The sequence below is a fragment of the Indicator indicator genome, chromosome 2, assembly GCF_027791375.1.
Source record: "Indicator indicator isolate 239-I01 chromosome 2, UM_Iind_1.1, whole genome shotgun sequence".
In the NCBI taxonomy this organism is placed as follows: domain Eukaryota; kingdom Metazoa; phylum Chordata; class Aves; order Piciformes; family Indicatoridae; genus Indicator; species Indicator indicator.
In genome coordinates, this window is record NC_072011.1 from 53,427,945 (window position 1) to 53,449,974 (window position 22,030).

Below are 22,030 nucleotides of genomic sequence, written 5' to 3' on the forward strand. Positions count from 1 at the left end.
AATGCTATTTTGAACATGCCACACCTGCTCTATCATCAAAATAACCCAAAATACTTTCCTTGTCCTTGAAACATGAATGTTTTGCTCTTTTATCATATAAAATTTGGAAAGGTTATTGTTTATAAGTGCTAGGCTATATCTTGATGTGCATCAACATCTCTACATATGCTTCTATAGTCACACTATTATATTTAAAGTAGGTGAGCAGTAGCAGTGAAGTCAACAGGATAAAGCACATTCTTAAAGATAAACAAATGCTTCATGGATTTATTGGATCACTGCCACATTGATTATTTGGGTATTTCAGTCCAAAAATCCCTACAGAAGAATTTGAGTGAACTGTGCTTTCTACATAAAATAATTTCCTGTAAAGTAGTACTGCTAAATGGAGGTACTCTGATATCACCACATTGGAAACATGGAGAAATGTATAACAAGATTTTTTCTGCTGAAGAGGATAAAATAATTCTTAAAACAGTATCAATTTGTGCAACCTGTAACACATCCTAAAAAGCTGCAACAGATGTATTCTCTCTAGCCTCTTCTTCATGATCTTCTTTTCAGCATAAAAAATATTAAGCCCATGTTTAGAATCATCACCTGTAAATATCCTCTACACCCACAACTCTGCACTGCAATTTGAAGGTAGGGTTTTGTGTAAAAACCCCACATCTTGTATATAAACATATGGCACAGAAAGCCTGTTTCACATTTCTTTTCCCTAAACATTACTTTATACATAATTGTGTAATATTTTCAGATGTGTTTATTAATAACAATACAATTACCCTGCTATCATATACGTAACATGAAATCACTGGCTAGGAATAATAATAGTCAACCATCTAAGTTAAAAAACAAACTACTGGCATGTACACATAAGCTAAATATTTAATAGCAGTAGATTGAGATGACAAGTATTCATTGATGATTTCTAAGGCCCCTTCCAACCTCAGCCATTGTATGATTCTATCATAATTTCTTTTCACTTACAAGAGCTATCACATTTCAAAATCAGCAGAATTTCAGAAAAAAAAAAATCACCAGAACTTTCAATTTCCTGAATTTCTGTAAAGAATCTAATAGAGGTTACACTATTTCTTGATAATCCACATAATTATTTCTTTTTAATCAACAAAACCCAATTAGAACAGACAAAAATGTGATACCTGGGCTTTCACTAGAAAGAGATTAAAATTTAGCTATTCTTTATTTACATGTTACCAATTTGACCTCACTGGGGGGAAAAAGTTTAATAAAAGCAAAGACAAAATAAATATGTTGAAATGCAGCAACTGCTAATCCTCTCATAACCGATTAAGATCTTCAGAGCCACCTTCAGAAACGAGCTGGAGAAATCTCGTGTTTAGGATAGTCAGAGAGCATTCATTCATCGATTAGGGCACATTAGGCAGAAGATCAGCACCAAAAATAGCTGGAAGCATATCAGTTTACTGCTAGGGGACATTTCCATACTATCCATACTATTTAGAGTAGAGGCAAAACATTTGGCATTTCTTTTTTTTTTTTTTCATTTTTTTTTAACTGTTGGATTGTTTCTGTAATTGATATAAAAATCTTTCAAACAAGCAAATGAAGATGTGGTGCTTTAACTTCCTGGCAGCACTTAGGTGAGCCTAAATAAAGATGTTGTACTCCAATTCCTGTGATTAGAGATGGATCACTGGCTTTGGAAAACAGTTTGCGTACTGATCAAGAGACGCAGATGAGTATCAGCTACAGCGACCTCTACTTTCAATTGTTTCAGAAGTCAAGCTACAAGTCTGCAGTTCAGTGGAGATGTGAAAAAGGCTACTAAAAAAAATTTCTTTTTTAACTCCTAACTACTGCTGCTCTGTTCTTTTGATGCCTGTTTGGTACAACAGAGGTACTGAAAACATGCGTATTGCCTCTGCATGCAAAGTCTGGTAACAACTTGTCTTAAACACCACTGCTAGCACTGCTAACACATAGGTTAGGTTATTACACACTGAATATCTTGCAAAAAGGTTTGCTTTTGGAGTATATGTGAAGTTGTAAAAATGTACAAGAAAAACTGGCAAGAAGCCAATCGAGCTTTTAAGAGTAAATATCCTTCAAAGCAGAGCAAGCTGTAAAATGTTTAATAAAGTCTTTTCTTCTACAGATAGACAGTGTTAACAGCATTTGAAAGACAGTAATCTTGGAAAAAATACTGTAAATATTACTAGTTTATTACATAATGGAAAGAAAATCAGGAAGCTTATTTATAAAACCAGAGTACAATATAGTGATATTTTAAATTAAGATAGAAAAATAAGCAGAACAAGAAAAACTCCCAAATATTCCTTTTGTTTTACCTTTTTTTCCCTTCCTTTTATTGTTAGCAAAATTAAATGTGTACACATAAAGCTGGATTAAACAAAAAATTAAATCTCAGTATTAACACAAGTTTCTTTCTCAGTCATGCTTGAAAATAAAACCAAGCATTGAAGATATTATTCAAGTTATTCATCAGCTACAATACTATGAAATCTTATGGATTTATCAGCTTAGCTATATATATATAAACCTTTAAGAAAACAAAAACATCCTCAGAAGGCTTGTTTTACACATGTCAAATTTAATATTCCTGTATTCTCAAACCCTGAAAAAAAACGAAGTGTTGTACAAGACTTAAAATATGTTGAGTGCAATATTTCAAGCACATACTTGCATTCAAAAGATATTTACAAATCACCATATTTTCCTTGCTCCTGTTGCCACTTCTGGCTTCTGCAGTTCTCAAATTAACTTCAGTCCTTTCAGGCAGGCAGCTGGAAATTCTCTCATTACTGGAACAATAACTCTTTCTTTATATACATCCTTATAAATCTGGCTAAAGCACATCTGCACCTTTCAAACATATTAACTCTATTCAATTTCAGCCTCAAATTTTGCCTTTTTTCCCCCCACTGTACCTACGTTCTGCTTTGGAATGGTGCCTAACAATGACCTATGAAATCTTTAGCAGCTCTTAAACAGGATTTTTTCTTAAATGTCACATTTTGCCAGATGGGTTAGTACTGACCAGAGTGAATAATCACCATTTACTCTGATATTCACTGTCATCTGACATTTATTACACTCCCCGAATGCAAATTAAGGTACTTACCAATGGACCCAAAGCACAACCTTTTGCAGTACATGCCTGGACTCTGAAGGAATGCAGACTCCAAGGAGCAAGTCCATAAGCATAACAATTTAGCTGTGATGAATTTTGCACCAGAACACCATCCATATACAATCCATAGCTAGTAATAATACCTAGAAAACAACGTGATAGCAGTCACTTACTATCTAAAGAGCTACAGAGTTTAGAAGAAAACTGATGCTACAGACATTAAAGTGGTACTTTAGTGTATTTCAACCAGTTTACAGTTAAACAGGTAAGTCTTTAGCAGTGTATGTAATTCTTAGAAGGAACAAACTCCCTTTAACAGTCTTTAGCTGTTGAAAGCCTTGCAAGTAGATGCAAGTAGCCTTGCATCTTTTGAAAACAATTACATCGTTCCAAAGATTATGAAATTGTTTCTGAATAGCAGCTAACATCACCTTGAAATTAGGAAAACTGAGGCAATTCTGTCTTACAGTCTGCTCTACACACAGCTGTTGAAGCAAAAACTGGAAAAACACAAAAAACATCTCACAGCTTAACTAGACTTAGAAACAACGAAGTGATCATTGCAACACTGAAGAACAATTCAGGCCAGTGTTAGAACTCAAATAAATTGGCAAGAATTAATTTTGTCATTCAAAACACCTTATTGATACTCATTCTTGTTGATAATTATCTCATATTTTCTGTCTTTTCTGTCAACAAACTAGATACTTTATTAATTTATGAGGGTTTTGGGTTGTTTTAAAACAGTTTCAACCACTTTTCTAAACAAAACCACAAAAGAGTATGGGTTGCTGTTTTCTTCTCAGAATGCTGTAGAAAAAGTCCTGAAACAAACTATTCCTTACTTATTCAACCTGAACAAAAAAAAATATTTGCAAACCAAACCCAAATATTAGCTAGACTTTCTAGATAGAGAAGAGAATGATATTCCTGGTGTAAGTAGCAATACTAACTCAAGAATTGCAGGTGATTGCTTATTTTATTTACAAGGAAATCTAAATCTCTGCTCTTCTGAAGGTGTAGGATAGGATAGGACAGGACAGACTGCACATACACAGTGTTTTGAATTTAATTGACTAAAACCTGAATTTTACAGATCTGCTTAGACTTTGGAAGCTGTGTTTGCAAAGGAATTCTTCTCAGGGCTATTCCTCCATCTTTTCCACTTCTGAATATTCTCCTTTTTTAAAAGCTATTTAAGTGTGAAATCTTAAGGCAAATAAGCACAAAGCTATAGAATTCATTAGAACTGAGTTCAGTTCAGAGGATGCCTTCTAATCTTTCCATTGTAGAAAACATCTTCGTATTGTAAAAGCGTAGATCACTTCATCTTTCCTTCCCTTAAAATGGAATTGTTTGAAACCACATTCAAGAAGATTGTTGAAATTGAGAAAATATTTTTCCCCTCATCTGGATGGAGAAATGCTTCATAAATAAAAGTGTATCCCACAACTGTTTCAGCTGAGCTTCGAAGAGTTATACTTCAAAAGATTTATATGCTAAAGCAATGCAGAGATGAGTATGGGAAGTGATTCACAGACTCCTTGATTCTTTTCTCTTCTAGAAAAGCAAGAGGCTAAACTCAAGTCAGACAGCAGAGATGTGTGTGTGGGAGGAAGTCCTGGTAAATTTCACACTATCAATCCTACCACATTTGACAGGCTTCCCAGCAAAAATCCCTTGGGTTTCTCTGTCTAGTTGCTTGTAATGGAAGGGCATTAATGGTTGGTATTTGCCCTACATTAAATAAACGAATTATATAAAAAAAAAAGTGAACATTGTCATTAAGGATGTCCTTTACGGGGGGGGGGGGGGGGGGGAATAAAAAACAAACCACAACACTGAAGTACTTTAAGTGCCTATACCAGTAGCACTAACCCTTTAAAGTAATAGACAAATCATTATTAATTCCTTTGATAGTTATGGTAGCAGCATGAATCATAATGAGATCATTTGATACTAATGTGAGTGGCACATGTACCTCTGTGGGATCCCCACTGCAACTGAGTATTAATTAACTGGACAATTCTTTTAAAGTGTTCCTAAAAACACAGCACTATGCAGCATCTACACTGAGCAGCAGCTTGATGGTCAACATTGTCAACTTTTTTCAGTCTTCCCAGTATTCTCAGAGAACAATCATCTGTAATAAGCTGATCCATTATCTCTTGATTTTACTTCTGCCTTTCCCTTACATGACTCAGATGGAGAAAATCACAGAATGAAAAGGAAGAAAAAAAATAAAGTACATTTCAGAACAAAAGGGCTAATAGTCTGACTTCAAGATGGGAAGCCATTTTTCCAAATTTGCAAATAATTTTTTCCAGCTAGGGACAAATAAATTAACCTCTCTATTTCACCAGTATGCTTCCAAAGCATACTGAGAAAAAGTTCACAGGTGACTCAAAGTTTACATACTTCTCAAGACTTGTTAGATATTCCTGAAATTTACCATACATTAAATATTGAGGAGTGTAGCACATTTTTGTGATTTACAAGGCTCCATAAGTGGCATATGGTCACCATGAAAAGATGTATTTTCTTCATAATGATTAGGTCTAGGTATCTAGACTAAATCTCAGTTTCACTGAAGACAAAATCTCTACTGACTCTAATATAATTATGCTTCACTATTAAAAAGAAATCCAACAATGCAAACTAAGCTTAACAAGAAAGTTACACACTCTCCTCTTTTCCTTCCTCTTCTACCCCCTGGGGGTATGGCCATATAATCTGTCAATGATATTCCAGACATTAAAGATGAAAAGAGGTTTTGAATCTAAAGTGCTATCAGGTACAATCTAGAAATCAAACTTCAAGTAAACATACTTTTACCTAAATCAGTTTCACTGACTTCAAACAGAAGGCATGTCTTACAAGCACAATGATTTGCAGGAATGAGTACTGCATCAGTTCATGGAGCAATTTTATAAATAAGTTTTTACTATACCTAATACTTCTCATGGAAATTCCATATAGCCTTGCAAGACACAGTCCAGATCAAGACTTGATTTGATCTATGACCCATAGACATGTCAAATTTGTTACCATCTAAGGAAAATTTTCAGTGATGAAAAGTTAAGTCCACTTTTTTATGTGAATGGGTTTTAAAGGAGCAGCCCTCCAACCACGTGGCAAGACCATAATGGATATGTTCTGAAGAACAGATGATCCTTTATTGAGGCCACCAAAATAATGAAGGCTCAGTACAGAATATTTGATGCCACAAGTCATTTCAGAAGCCTCTCCATATCTTGCACTCAAATAAATTGACAATATTGCTTATATTATACTATCTACATATGTGACATGATAGAGAAAGAGCAGGGTTCCACTGCAAAGTAGCACACCTCTTAGCCATGTCCCATCAACTATTTCAGTGTTGGTTTGAAAATAAGACAAATGAAAATACACATTTTACAAATATATTCAGTATGTCACCTTCCAAATGTCTTTTTTTCTGCACTTGGTATACAAATGACATTTCTTAAGTAACTTTCAACCAAGATTTAGGTACATAATTTCCCATTCTTTATGAAGTGAAACTTTTTCACATAACAATATGAATTTGCCCTAAACTAAACCAGGTGATAAGCTTCCTCAGCCTGTGGAAATAAGCAGTAAATTCTGTCATATAGCATCAGAAGAAAGGAGCAGCGAGGTAAAGGAAAGGCAACAGAGATCTGCGAAGGAGATGACAATTTATGACCTGCCAATCTTTGCAATTCTGAGGGTTCCAGCTGAAACAAAGCCAAGATGAGTAATCTCAGAAAGCATTACTTATACCTAGTAGACTGAAACTCACCAAGACTGAACAAATTAAGTCAAAAGTGGGAAACAGTTTCTAATTTTTGCAAAACAAAAAAGCCATATTAGAGCTTCTGATTATGAGAATATACCAGTAAAATGCCACAGTAAGAAAATCCAAGAGAAGGTTCCTTCTGCTGGTCTTTCTCATGATTCAGTCTTCTACACTGTGATATTTTTCAGCCTCCTATACAGTTTTAAAATACTGACACAGAGAGAAATTATAAAGGATGCCGGCCCCTAGGCAGTCCAGAAGATATACTGAGAATGAACAAAGCAAAGTCACTGAACAATGCAAACCTTCCTGATCAAGTGAAAATTTCAGAGCTTATTCTTTTTTCACCTCTCTAGTCCTGCAGGGCAGGGTGCTGTTGGACTTCTTGGCCACCTGGGCATACGTAGAATCATAGAATCAGTCAGGGTTGGAAGGGACCACAAGGATCATCTAGTTCCAACCCCCCTGCCATGGGCAGGGACACCTCACACTACATCAGGATGGCCAGAGCCTCATCCAGCCTGGCCTTAAACACCTCCAGGGATGGGACCTCAACCACCTCCCTGGACAACCCATTCCAGGCTCTCACCACTGTCATGGGGAAGAACTTCCTCACGTCCAGCCTGAATCTCCCCACTTCCAGCTTTATTCCATTCCCCCTAGTCATATCACTACCTGATATCCTAAAAAGTCCCTCCCCAGCTTTCTTGTAGGCCCCCTTCTGGCTCATATTCAGCAGGTTATCAACTAGTAACCTCCAGGTCCTTTTTCACTGGGCACTTTTCAGCCACTGTTCCCCAAGCCTGTAGCATTGCATGGGGTTGCTATGATATAGGTGCAGGACCCAGCACTTGGCCTTGTTGAACCTCTCACATTGGCCTCAGCCCATCGATCCAGCTTGCCAAGATCCCTCTGCAGAGTCTTACTACTTTCAAGCAGAACAACAACCTCACCCAATTTGATGTCACCTGCAAACTTACCCAGGGTGCACTAACACCCTTAGTTTTTTCACAGCAATCTATTTATTGTATTTAAAAGGAGAGCCAAGCTGTATATACAAATGCCTTATTAAAAAGATACAACATGGAAATTCAGTGATGCATTCCCATCTTTCAGTCATTTTAAAGGAAGTTTGTGGAAATTTACTTATCAAACTACAGTTCTTTACCCTGTGCTTTTGATATGCAGATATGAATATATGTATGCATATATTTATATTTATTTGATTAGTTAAACCACTTTCTAAACTATTTGGATTTTTTTTTCCCCACAAAGCAGGGATAAAAGGATCAGGTCTTGGCATGAACTATTACATGTAAAAAAATGTCCATTTAAACGAAAATTCCTCAGATACTAGCTACTAAGCCATATATGGCCTTCCTTCCTTCCTTCTCCATCCCCTTTTTCCTTCCTCCCTTCTCCATCCCCTTTTTCCTTCCTCCTTGCCTTCCTCTAAGCCTTTCCCACATACTGACAGGATTTTAGAAAAAATGCTAGAGGGTTTCTAAGGGGCTAAGCGTCAACATCCTTCAGTATCTCTCACATACAAAGAGCCACAAAATATCAAATATGCTATTTAACAGCAGATGACATACTCTTGTTTCTTTCTGAAAGTAATGTAAGACTTTATAGAACATTATAGATGTGTATCTTCACAATCATCAGTTTTCGGGGAATCATTTAAAGCGCCCTTGTTGAAGTTGTACAAGTAGGATGTGCTCTACCACAATTGAAAGCGAGGGAAAACAAGAAATTCACGTGAAACCACTGTGAAAAATAATTGGTATACATCACTAGGATAAGACAACAAAGAAAAATATTTCTGTTGCTTTAAATTCAGCGATTTCTGGTGCTTTAAATTCAGTGATTTCTGGTGCTTTAAATTCAGCGATTTCTGGTGCTTTAAATTCAGCGATTTCTGCATAGAGTCCTGAGCTATGATTTAAACCATTACACACATGAAAATAAAATCAAGATGAATACCATTAGACATGTAAAATTTGTTCAAAACTTTTACACGTGGATATTTTACAATGCAAAATATTTCTAAACAAAAGAAATTATATTCTTTAACAGCCACAGAAATGCACACCTTTAAGATGTCTATTGCAGAACAGAAATCTTAATGATTATTAAACACCAATTAATGTAAAAGAAACTCATGTTTTATCAGACAGTGAACAACCTAGAAGGATATTTCTCCAAGAATGCCTATTCCTCTGCTCAGTTGTCCTAGAAAACATTAAACAATGAGATGTAGTACACAAGAACTATCAAAAGGGAGCACTTTTGAGCCACTGAAACCGTACGACAGGCTGAAAACCACAATCTCTTAGCTGCGGACAATGATACTATCTCAGGTATTTTATGTGCTAAAATGATCATTAAAAATTAAGCACCACATATAAGCTGCCATTTAGAATATTAATTTACCTTTACTAATCATCTTTTTAACTTGAGGCTAAAAGAGTTCACTTACCATTCGGATACTCAGGCTTAGTCCATGAGATGTTAAAGGAGTCAGATGAATATGACTGGGCTTTTGGAGCAGGAACACCTTCTGGTGTACTCTCATCTGTTATAGCTGTGTTAGCTTCACTTACTGAACATCCACCTCCAGTGCAAGCCTTAAAATATTAATCCAAACAAACATATTTCAGAGTAAAATCTATAATTTTAGCAACTTTTTTTTTTAAAGTTTCACATTTTTATGTATCTTAGAAAGTGTGCTTTTCATAGAAGACACATAGCATAGACTTGTTTACCTCTTTTCTTAAATAACAAAATGTGCTATTTACTTTCTAAGTATAATACAGCTAAAACATTATACTAACGTTTGACTCACAGCATTTTGCATTTTGCTGTGAGTCATAATCACAATTAGATTTCTGCTGCTTTTAGAGCCACAGTCAAAGAAAATTACAGTACAATATATGTTATTTACAATGCAAAACTCCTCTGGAATTGACTGAAAATCTCACACAAGTTCCAGACACAGAATATAGTGACCAACTTGCAATTCACTTAAACAATTATCTTGATGAATAGTCATTGAGAAAGAAATACCATTCAGATAGACCCACACTTCTTGACAGTACAAAGAGTGGTGTGCAGATGCAATTAAAACAGTGAAACTCTGTTATAAATCAATATGTAACAGTTATTATTACATGTTTATGGATAACAAAGTCAAATCATTTAAATCATTTGTATTTCAGTTACCAGAGAAGATTGATTACATGATTTTTTCATTTTGCTTGATTGTGAAACAATACAATGTGCAAGAAAATGTGCATATCACCCCATATACCAGGCTTTTAAAGTTTTACATGCACAAACATAAGACTACACAGCTACTGTCCTTACAAGTGCTGGGCTCCTCAATTTAAGAAGGACATTGAAATTCTTGAACGTGTCCAGAGAAGGGTAACAAGGCAGGTGAGAGGCATGAGCACAAGCCCTATGAGGAGAGGTTGAGGGAGCTGGGGTTGTTTAGCCTGGAGAAGAGGAGGCTCACGGGTGTCCTTATTGCTCTCTACAACTACCTGAAGGAGGTTGTAGACGGGTTGGGGTTGGTCATTTCTCCCAGTGGCAGAACAAGACCACACAGTCTCAAGATGCACCAGGGGAAGTTTTGGCTTGAAGTGTGGAGAAAGTTCTTCACAGAAAGAGTATTTGGCCTTTGGAATCAGCTGCCCAGGGAGGTGGTGGAGTCACCATCCCTGGAGGTGTTCAAAAAAAAGATTGGATGTGGCACTTGGAGCTATGGTTTAGTTGTCAGGAGGTGTTAGGTAATAGGTTGAACTTGATGATCTCTGAGGTCTTTTCCAACCTGGTTGATTCTGTGGTTTCCCAATTACTTACACTAAGATCCAATAACAAGAGACAGGAGTTCTTCTCCCAACGTGTATACTAGCCTCATGGGTAAAAATAAGAACTGTTTGTAAATGAGAGGCTATTTTATACAACAGGATAGTTTTGATTTCACTGGAAATTACATTCCCAACACAACAACAGAATGGACCCCTGTGTTCAGTCTGGGCTATCAAACAAAAATGAAAGAATGCAACCTCAGTTTTGGGAACATGACTTTAAATGTGATAGTGTTTAAATCGTCTGAGATGGATGTTCAGATAACTGTCGGCCCCTCCCTAAGGAAAATTTTTAAGAACATCATCTTCCAGCAATGGCAGGCTATTCTCCCAGTGATTTCACTTCTACTGGCTTCATGAAGAAGCAGCTCTGGAAGACCTCTTCCTCATACATTCACTACCACCTTGCTAAAGAAATTCCACCAAGCCTTCCTCAGCAGCGGATGGCTTTTTCATTCAAAGGCTCGGGCACAGCAGCCTTCCAATTCATTTAGCTCTTGCATTTTATGAATTTCAATTTTTGTACCTCTGAAACTTGCTGAGGTATGAAGTTTCTGATTCTTCTTATGAAAATCAGTAAAAGACAGCTCATCCACATTTTAAATAGGAGGATTTTAGATCAGGGCATCCAAATGGATGTGACCTTGCTGGAACTGTGGCAATGACATCCAGTGATACTCAAAGCCATGAAATTCCACACCCAGATCATGCCCCATTGTACCATTGTCAACAGATTTGAGGCCAATTTTTTTTTTTAAATACCAAATCATCTCAAAAGCCAAAGGACAGTTACAAACTACATAATGAGACACCACACAGAGATCTTCCAGCTACCATCTGAGCTAGTTTACCCACACAGCACAGACATAAGAAGATATTAGCTTAACAGATAAATCATAAAAGCAATCAAGTCCTATAAATGGGTGTGCCACCCCAACTACGAAATGCTGCCTTTCAGCTTTTCATTTGCTTTCAGATTGGCCTGGCTCACAGCCATCCACCTCAGGGCATGAACGGAGCAAAAGCAAGTTCCTTTGCACTAATCCATGAGGATATGACCTTAAAGACTCCTCAGCTGACTTTTGGAAAGAAGCATTAGATTTGCTTATAAAAGCTGTTGCACTCATTTACAAATACAATTGCTGCTTATTAAATGACAGTAATCAATTATGAAAATCGGTAAGAGCATATGAAGATAAACATCTTGTTAATTTTATTTCATGTACTTATGTCAACCTGTCACACAAAAGTTGAATCCAGCTGCCTGTGAGGTGCTGAAAGGGCTGGTGATGAGGAGACCCTGACTTCAGTGTTCAAACCTGCAATTTTGGGTAACTCAGCTTCCAATTTAACACATAAAGCAAAATCAATTTTTGCACAGATACAAAGAACAAACAAACAAAAAAAATTAGTATTGCCTGGGAAACAAGGAAAAGAAAAACATTCTGGCTGATAAAGTATTTAACCAAAATGAAAGGAAGCATTTAGTTACATTTCCAGTGTTGTAGTGATTCTGTTGTTTGTTTTACTGCAAAAGTTTCATTAAAATTCAGGTTAAAATATATGGGAAACAGTAAATATCTCAATTTCTTTCCAAGTATGTATTTGTTTTGGGGTTTTGGGTGCTTTGGGTTATTTTGCTTGGCTTTTTTATTTTCTTTTGTCAAGTACAACATCTGTCCACATTTAACCTTCATAAATTGTAAATCTCTAACATTACATTCTCCTCAAATTAATCTGACAAATACTATATACAATGGATCCAAACGTTTTAAGAAAGGTATCACACCTCAAAATTATTTGGCACACCTCAAAATTAATGTAATAATATATTATTATTTCACGCATTTTTTTAGAGTTGCCATTTTCAAGGCTGCAAGGACTTTTAGATTGTCTAACCTATAACAGACCATTGCATTTTATCTGCATAAATCCGTTTTTCTTCACCACCAGAAGAAATTATCTTTTCTTACTTTCTGGTTACCACTGACGCAATGCAAATATTTTTTAAAAACAAAACCAACCAAACAAAAAAACCCCAACCAATAACCAGCAACACTTTCAAGAAAAAAGAAAAACAAGCAAAAAAAACCCCACAAAAATCCCATATTCCCCCCCTCCAAAAAACCCAACCAAACAAAAAACCTCAAACCAAAACACAACCCAACAAAAAAACACAAACCAAACCAAAGCGAAATAAAGACCAAAAATTTATTCACTAACTTCTCAAAAAACTCTACATGTTGATGAAGTAAAAACAAATTCCATGCAAAGTTCTTTGTTTCACCCATATCCCAAGGAAAATCCACCAAAATATGCAGTCTAGCTGCTCTCTGGGTCCCAACTGTTAATTCTCCCCTGTTCGCTCCTTGTGCCCCCATGCACAGGAGCTGGACAGTAGAGAACTGTGGCACAGTGAAGGATAGCACAAATTCTTTTGATAGTACCACTTGCTTGTAAAGGCATAAAATGTTTGATAAAGTACTACCTTAGATTTGGACATGGTGCTGTTTTATATGCTATACAATTTACTATGCTGAAATACCTAGGCACAAATGAATTAATTTCAACATGAATCTAAGCTTTAATTAGACTGAATATCCTTGCTTTTTCAAGTTCAAGTCAGATCCTTATCATTACCTGAAGGTAGTTTATTTTTTTGTGCTATAATATTTAGAACATTCAAGAGCATGTTAAGAAAAAATGAATGCATACCCAGTCTACATAAATGTAAATTTATTCATAATCAAGAGCAGAATATTTTTCTATGGCATTTATCAAAGCAAATATCCTTATATAGGTATTGTTATAAAATGAACAGTGTGGTTAAAACAAGGGACAATCCCATGCTTTTATGCACATATTTTCAGGTTTGTTAGTGAGCTGAAGCTGTTCTATTTCATCACAAAATAAACCAAATGATACAGAATTACAATGAAAGCACCAAGGTCTTTCAAAATGTTTTGAATAAATAAACTGCTTCTTTACACTGAACTCTTCCTCTCTGTTATTTCCTTCTACATAAAGATTCTATGAAGAAAGAGCAAATTATCATGGTACAAAATATGAAATGCTAACATTTTAAAATTCATTCAATGTGTTCTTGTAAGTTGAGGGCAGAAGATATTTTGAAGTGTTTCTTATATTTCCAGTCAGCTCTCTATTGTTACCATCCAACTTATCCTTGAACAAAATCTATTAAAATTACATACTTTTTTTTTTTTTTTTTTTTTTAGGGCCTGTTTTGAAACAAAACAGCTACTGATGTTCAGGATAGCTCTTCCACCTCAGTTTCAAAAACAGGAGGTTAAACAAAGTGGACACATTAAGTATTTAAGATGTCAAAATCAGAATAATTTTCACCATTTTAAACCCTCTGCTACACATCTTTAAAACTTACAGCCAGTTTTATGAGGTATTCAGTACCCGGGAAAAGCTGCTGAATAGTAAAATCCAGAAAAAGTTCTGTACTGTTATAGATTACATTCCACTTTGTAAAATTCTGTTCATTGTTGGCCATGTAAATTATATAGCGACCTAGGATTCCATTTACTTCTATTGGTTCTTTCCATCTGCAAATAAAAGCAAAATATGATTAAGACCAGCTAAAGATTCAGACCGTACTACAAAATGTAAGCCTTTGTGTTGTGGTGACTCCATGGGGTTTACTTTAAGAATTTGAAAACAGTTGTGCAGCTGTAAAAATAAATCTAAGGCACACTTCTAATGCAGTATTTGTACTCAATGGATAAATGATTACAGCAACACACAAAGCAGGGGCTACAAAATGGGCATATCACCAGAACATTTCCTGCACTGAAGTTTGCAGAGGCTATGCCCATATGTAGGTTATACTGATTGCGTAAAGACAAAATGGAAATTAAGTTGGCAAGTGATAATCAGAAGGTTCACAGAACCACTAAACTAATCACTTCTATGCATTTAATCATAATAAATTTAATTTTATGTCACAAACCCTTCCCCTGATTGAACTCGCTGGAATTCTTGAATAAACTGATGCACTATTGTGTTGTCAGGAAAGAAGAAATCCTTACTTACTGTACATATATAGTTCTAGAATCCAAAACCGTCAGGATCGGGGCATCTACGTGAGATGGTGGCAGCTGTGCTGTAAACAAGGTGACCTGGGAACTGTTTGTACAGCCAGCAAGCGTGCATGCAGTGAGCAGAAACTGGTGTGGCGTAAAAACTGATAAATCTAGGGCAAAAAAGGAATATGAATTTAGTTTGTATAAGAATACTACCTTGCTTTTTCTGTATCTTTCAGAGAATAGTGAATTCAGAAAGTCAGGAGGCAGAGGAACCTGTATCCCTTAAATGTTTCAGATTTGTCCCAGAAGAGCAAATGGGTGCTGGCTGTTTAACAGCAAGTAACTGCAAATTTTGGCTGCTACAAAGGTCTACAGGGCACACTTTGGTTGAGATGGTCCCATGGTACAGCACATTTACACTAGAAAGTATACCACCCAGACTGCAAAAATATTAGCCTCTTAAGTGCTAAATACTGTACCAATTTGCTACAGTGACAACTGAACACCTTTAAGATGATTGAATCAAATTAATGGAAAAACAATTACAGGTTCATTAACAGAGATTTAAAATATATATATATATATATAATGTAAGATATATGAATTTCATGCATCAATACATACAATGATTCACTCTCTATAGATTTCACTATAAGCACAAACACAAAGGAAGCTCATTTTTACCACCACTCATACTGGACTGCTTTCTCTTTGCTTGTTTGTGTTTAGCTACCTGAACACCAAACATTTGCAAAATGTATTTCAGGAAAGACAACCTGTCTGATGCTATAGAAAAACAACTGTTAAATGTTTATTTATGATGAAGCTATCTTGAGGTCCAATTATTGTAGAAAAAGGTGGATAAAAAAGTTGCATTTTTGCTGAATAAAAATTCTACAAGATCTTTAGCTTCATATATTCTTCCCTATATTACTAAAGCAATCTTTGTCAGAACAAATATAGCAGGAAAGTACTGAAAACATAATTTCCTAACATTTTTCTTTTTTTATTAAAATACAAATCACAAGTTTTAATGAGCAAATCCCTTAAGAAAGAATTTACTGTTGAGATTTTGGCAACAGCATAAGGTGTACAAGTAAAATGCATATGTTACAGATATATGTTTTTGGTATGGCAGAAAAGCTCTGGGTTTTTGAAAGACATAACAAATGCCAATGCTTTCAGAGCTAAGCAGTATCACACTCTCATTTTGAACAAAAATATTTGTGAACACAAATTTAAAAATTGCAACTGGATGACAGAAACATCACCAAAGCAGAAATGTCATAGACTCAACTTCTTTCCCATCAGTTTTCCCCTCATATTATGTCACAAGTCCCTGCTTGAAGGAAATTCCCTCTGATTTACTCCACTTTGTATGAGGAGAGAATGAACTTGTGCATTTTTATTGAAAACACAGTTTCAGTCAGAGTTATGGTTCTGTGGAGCACATGGCAATGTGTCAGTTTAAAAAAAATAAAATCAGCTGTAACTAAAAAAAAAAAAAAAAAGTCATCAAGTGAATGCCTGTGACATGTTTAATCAACATAATGGGGCTGATTCTACCAGGGTTAAGCAGTGCTTATGTGGGTGAGAGGGGGAAAACACACTCCAGAGCAGGTGCTCAAGCTGGCTCAGCAAGCAGAGAAAGTAAAACTCCCCATACTGTTTGGACCGTATCGCCCTCATTTGTGTACACCTTCCCAGATCCCTTGTTTCTTGCAGCTACCATCAGAGAAGCCACTAGAAGTACAAACAGAGATGAAAGTCTGTGAGACAAGTATCAGGCACTCCATGTTCTGGGTGGGCAAACAAGTGACCAGAGGACTTTTGTTTTAACAATACTAAAAGCAGAAAGTAATCCATGGCATCTATTTAATTCATATCCTTCTAAACAGTGAATACCTATCCTTCTTTCTGAGGCTGAAACTGTACTCTGGGATTTCACTTAGAAGGGTGCCTATGAGACAAGGGAAGGGAGAGAGAAAAAGTAGATTTCTCCTTTTCCATTTTTTTATGGGATCACTGTTTTCCTTATACTTAGATTTTGGATGGGAGTTATGGGTATTTTTCTCCCCTTTAAAGAAAATTCCTCATCAAGGAAATGCTTTTTTAAAAAGGGTAGCCTGTACTGAAACCCTCATTTGGTGCACACTTTGGCTGATGAGACTACTTGCATGCATAAGACTTTCTGGAAATACCTAGTTAGATTTGAAGAGAAAGAAACTTTGTCAGGGACGAAGAGAATGCAAGATGGAAAAATGTTTAATTTCTCTCTCTAAAAAAAACAAGAAACTTTAAGTTACTATGTGTGTCTCAGTGACTGTAATGGAAGAAGAAAACAAAACAAAACAAAAAAACCCCAAACAAACAAGCAACAAACCAACAAAAAAACAAGACAAGATAACCTGCAAAGTTTAGAAGAACAGAAATATCAAGGAAAGAAATATAGGATATATAAGCAGCAAGATCTTTGAGGATCAACTGTTAAACATACAGAGAAGAGAGGGAAGGAGAGGAGAGGTTTAAAAACTAAAAGAGTAGAAAGATAAAATATGGAAAAAAGCAATATGTCACTAGGATGAAAGGAAACCTTTCCTAATCTTGACTTTATAATGCCAATGTATTTTGACTAACAAATGCTGAATAGAAAGCGTCAATGGAATTTGAAAGATTTAGGTGTGATAAAGGCCATTAAAAAATAAACTATGTTAGTGGCAGCACAGGAGAAGGAAATACAGAAAAGAGAGACAGGGATGTCACTCAGAGCATGAGGTTTAGAAGCAATAAAAATCTCTCCACAGAGTTCTTGAAGGTTTGGATGAGCCTGCAAATACAGTGTCTAAAACGTTAGAAGCAGAAACTGAACAATAAAGATCATATTACATCACAATTGATGCAATTATCTGTCACAATATGACTTGGAAAATATTTTCCTATTTAAAGTTCAGAGTGTTTCATAATGGATCAATGGATTCAAACAACGACAGATAGGAACATGAATCTGAATGAGGAGGAAGGATGTTCTTAAAACTACAAAGCCACTGTTTGTCAAGGTCCTCTAGCAACAACCTCTTGTTTTCCATTTGCTTGATTGCATGATTTGCATAAGATCAAATGTAGGCAATTGTGGACATGAAAAACAGATCACTCTCAAATACATTAGAAATGGATCCACAAGCATTATCCCAGTGCATGGAAAACTCAGTGATTAATGTCAAACAAACTGTAATTTACAATATAGGCATGAATTATATGTTATTTTACAATCGATTTCATGCTGTTGTGGGAAGAATTTCATTGATCTCAATTTACAAAATGAACCCAATAAGGAAACAATTCTTTTTTTTTTTAACTCACAGCAAAACTGATTTTTATTTTCTTACACGTTTGCTTGATCATGTTGTATTCCCATGTGTTCCAAAATTCCAGTCCCTTACATTACTTTAAACAATATCAAATGCTTATTATTTCAATTTTCCAATAGCACCAAATGAACAAAACCCACCCAACTAAGCAACAAGAACCACCAAACAAAAAACCTGAAACCAAACAACAACAAAAAAACCCCAAACCAACAAACAAAACACACCCACACACACACAAAAGCCAACCCCCAACAAACAAAACTACAAAAAATAAACAAACCCCAAAATACATAAACAAAAACCCAAATCAAACAAACAAAACCCACAAAAAACCAAAGACTTTCTTGTGGGTAACACAGTTCCTTCAAATCATCCTACTAAGGTAGCAGGTAGCCTGAAAATTAGTTCTGCATTTTTCATGTCAAAACCAGAACAAAAGATGAAAAATAAAATTACCCCCCCCAGTATCTGTTTTAAAACCATTACTTACTTTCCCCAAATAAAATGGCAGGGGAAGGGAGGGGAAGGATAGGGAGAGAAGGGATCAACCTGCCTTTTCATCTTTTTGACCTTTTTTCATCCTCTTTGAGGCAATAGAAACAAACTAAATTATTTTCTAAATCATATGTCAGCAAGACAATTGCTAACTATAGTGGATATCATTAAAATTGACATTTGCATACCATTACATTTATTATGTATGTGGTATATGTAGAACTTCCCACACTAACCGAGGCAACTATCTTAAATATCATGGCAAACCTAACTATAGTGGTTGGTATATATCCAGTTTCTAATAACCACCAGAATAAGTCCTGAAAGCACAATCAATGCATGAGACAGAAAGAATAAAGAATGACCCTGTTTGCATGGTCAATAAGAACACTCACTTTGCTTTGATCAAATTTAATGGGTAGTCACTGAAAGATAATATGCAACACTACAGTGCCACTTTTAGCATGGAATTTGAGAGACATTACTAAGATAGAGAAGAAAAGCGTAGTTAGCAGACTAAAAGAAGAAAAAAAAAAAAACAACAAACCACAACTGCTCTGAGATTAGATTTAAGAACTTGAGAACTTGACTTAAAAACAGGAGCTTTACCGTCAAGATGTTAGAGTATATCACAGTTCAAAAATAGAACAGTAATAGTGTCTACAATGTTTTAATTTTGGTGTAACATGCAGCATTCTGTATTTAGATTTAGAGAAAGAGAGTCACATAGCCTTCTTCCCTCCCCTCTTCCACACTATTTCCACTGTCCTGGGTTTCAGGCAGCTATTGTAAGGACCAAAAATGGCAACATCCTGTCTTGGTGAGCACTCAGTTGAAACGTGAACCCCATGTAGCTTCTCTCAGGAAAATAATGGAGACAATAGCTATCCCATTGCTATATTCAAAAGAAAATAATACAGCGGCACTGTAGCAAAAGATTGTTAGCAGCACAACAAAGAAAACCTGCTGAGAGAGTATGAAGATGAAAAACTTCCAAAGAATTCCAATCACCATGTTGTTTATGTAGGTAGACTGCACAACTGCTTCGGCTCATTGCTCACATCCTTATTCTGTTCTCTCATCTTCTTCCTCACAGTTAGTTAAATTAACTCACAGTAACTTAATATTTAATTAGAAGGTAAACTCTATGGGACCATAAATCTGCATCAGCAAATACAACGATGTCATCATCTGATTTTTATGCATTACAAAAAAAAAAAAAAAAAAAAAAAAGAAAGAAAAAAAAAAAAGAAAAAATCAAATTAATTTAGTGCCAAGATTGTATTATCAGGCTTGCTCCAGCAGACCTCATTAGCAGTTCTTCCCCTTGAACCACTCTGTGAAAGCAAGCAATAACTTATTTACAACTTCTAGTACAGTGCATTTATAAAGCACCAATCATTTAGTTATGTTGACTTTTGAAGAACCATCCTCTGTGCAACCTTTTCTGGGAAGGCATTATACAAATGTGGCATTTTTTCCACAGATCTCTTGTGAAACTCATGTCACACTCCCCAGTCCCTTGAAAATACTTCACAAAACCCAAGACATCAAAAATGACACCACCTACCTACTTCAGGCAATTCCATCAAACCCAACATAGCAGTGTCTTTATTTACCTAATTGTATAAACTAGCAATAAGCAGCCTTTCACAACTGGCCCATTAATTGAAGAAAACAGCTATCTTCTAAGACAGCAGACAACAGATTTTAATTAAGAAGATTCTAGAGTGAGAATTACAAGAATTTTGTGAAGCCTCTAAGAACAAGGGCAGGAAATAGAAAAAGACAAATAAAATCAGGGTCAGAAATAATTATTTTCAAGAAGCACCACAAGCTGTTGTTCTGTTCTCTAACCAGAAAGAACTCCATCACAATGTCATACGGATGAAAAAACTTTGCTTCTAGCTGGCCAATAAATGCTGATGCATTTTAGAAATAATTTGCACATCAGTAAATATTGCTGGTTTCCATGTTACTCATAAAGGAGCAAATTCCATTCAATTTTAGGTTTATAAGCCTCAGAAGAGTTGAGGAAAGGTGCAACTTTCAGACCCCTGAGGAATTAAAGAGCATAGCACAAAATCATGTACCATATGAGAGCATGAAAAACATGACAGCCATGTGTTGGACTATGACAAAAAGTTATATTCAAGAAGAAAAACCTCTTTGGCACAAATGGTAAACAAAAGGATCTTCAATAATTTCAATAGGCAGCGGTTTCAAACAAGTGACAAAGATATTCCATGTCTGTGGTAGAACTGCAGTTCCACTTTTGGAAAAGTATTCATTTTGAAGTACTTTAATGATTTTAAATATAATTTTGTTTTAACAGCAAATATTATAAAGTCTATTTGTTTTCACATTTAGTAACAGTGTCTTGATTACGGTCTTATAACTCCTAACTGCTGCACAGAAAACCTTTCTGACATTTATCCCAAATTCCAGTACTTTGAGTACAAAAGCATCCCTCAAAGGTTATGTTTCATCCTGGCCAGTTCACAAAGCCACATTAGCAGCCATTCCTGATTATTGTACTTTGGGTTTGGTGGGGTTTGTTTTGGTTTTGGGTTGGGGGTGGGGGAGAGAGAAGTATTTTTTGTTAAAGTTATAACCTTACCCTAGCAAGGCAAAAAAATCTTTTTAATTAAACATCTATAATATATTTTAATTAAACATGCATATTCTGCCCTATTGCAGAAGTTGAATACAAGGATTATAGTCTTTCATTGTAAAGCCACGTCCCTGACATAGTTACTATGGGTATGTTTGCTAGGCTGTTCTTGCCCTCCTGTTAAGACAAACTTACTTGAAATCCTTAAAGGTGCTTATCCAAAGGAAACTCAAATCATGTGGAGTGCCAATAATAGATTGCTTACAAAAAGTGCACATGAAACATCAGAGAAGGATATTTAAACTTCTCTTAATACTTTACCACCAATTAATCTACCCAATTCCTTGTGTGACTAAAGACATCTGATGTCACTGACCACAGAAGAATCACAGAACATGCATGAACCTCCCTGGAACATTTGTTCCCCTAACATCCTTAAAGTGCTCCCTCAGCACATCATCGTTAACACCACCAAAAAACCAGAGAGCTGCTTCGGGAAGTTTGTAAAGGCTTCTCTTGCTGCTGAAACAACACATAGCCAATCAGTGCAAACATTCAATATCAGATGAAGCCACAGAACTTCCAAGCTAGGTTTTTGTTTACTAGAATTAAAACCATACACCATTTCCTGAGTTTTCCTTCAATTTTAACAGCTGGACAAATAAAGGTGAGTTTGAAGGTCAGA

General features: G+C 35.7%; 1 protein-coding gene across 1 annotated transcript in view; it reads right to left on the reverse strand.

The window, feature by feature from the left end:
- USH2A (usherin) overlaps positions 1 to 22,030 on the reverse strand; it is a 414,010-nt gene that overhangs the window by 188,237 nt on the left and 203,743 nt on the right. Inside the window, exons 32-35 of the mRNA XM_054394908.1 lie at positions 14,876 to 15,035; positions 14,217 to 14,388; positions 9,424 to 9,571; positions 3,134 to 3,285 (exon numbers count right to left, since the gene is read on the reverse strand). Of these exons, the coding sequence (XP_054250883.1) occupies positions 3,134 to 3,285; positions 9,424 to 9,571; positions 14,217 to 14,388; positions 14,876 to 15,035 (632 nt within the window). The remainder of the gene's footprint in view (positions 1 to 3,133; positions 3,286 to 9,423; positions 9,572 to 14,216; positions 14,389 to 14,875; positions 15,036 to 22,030) is intronic.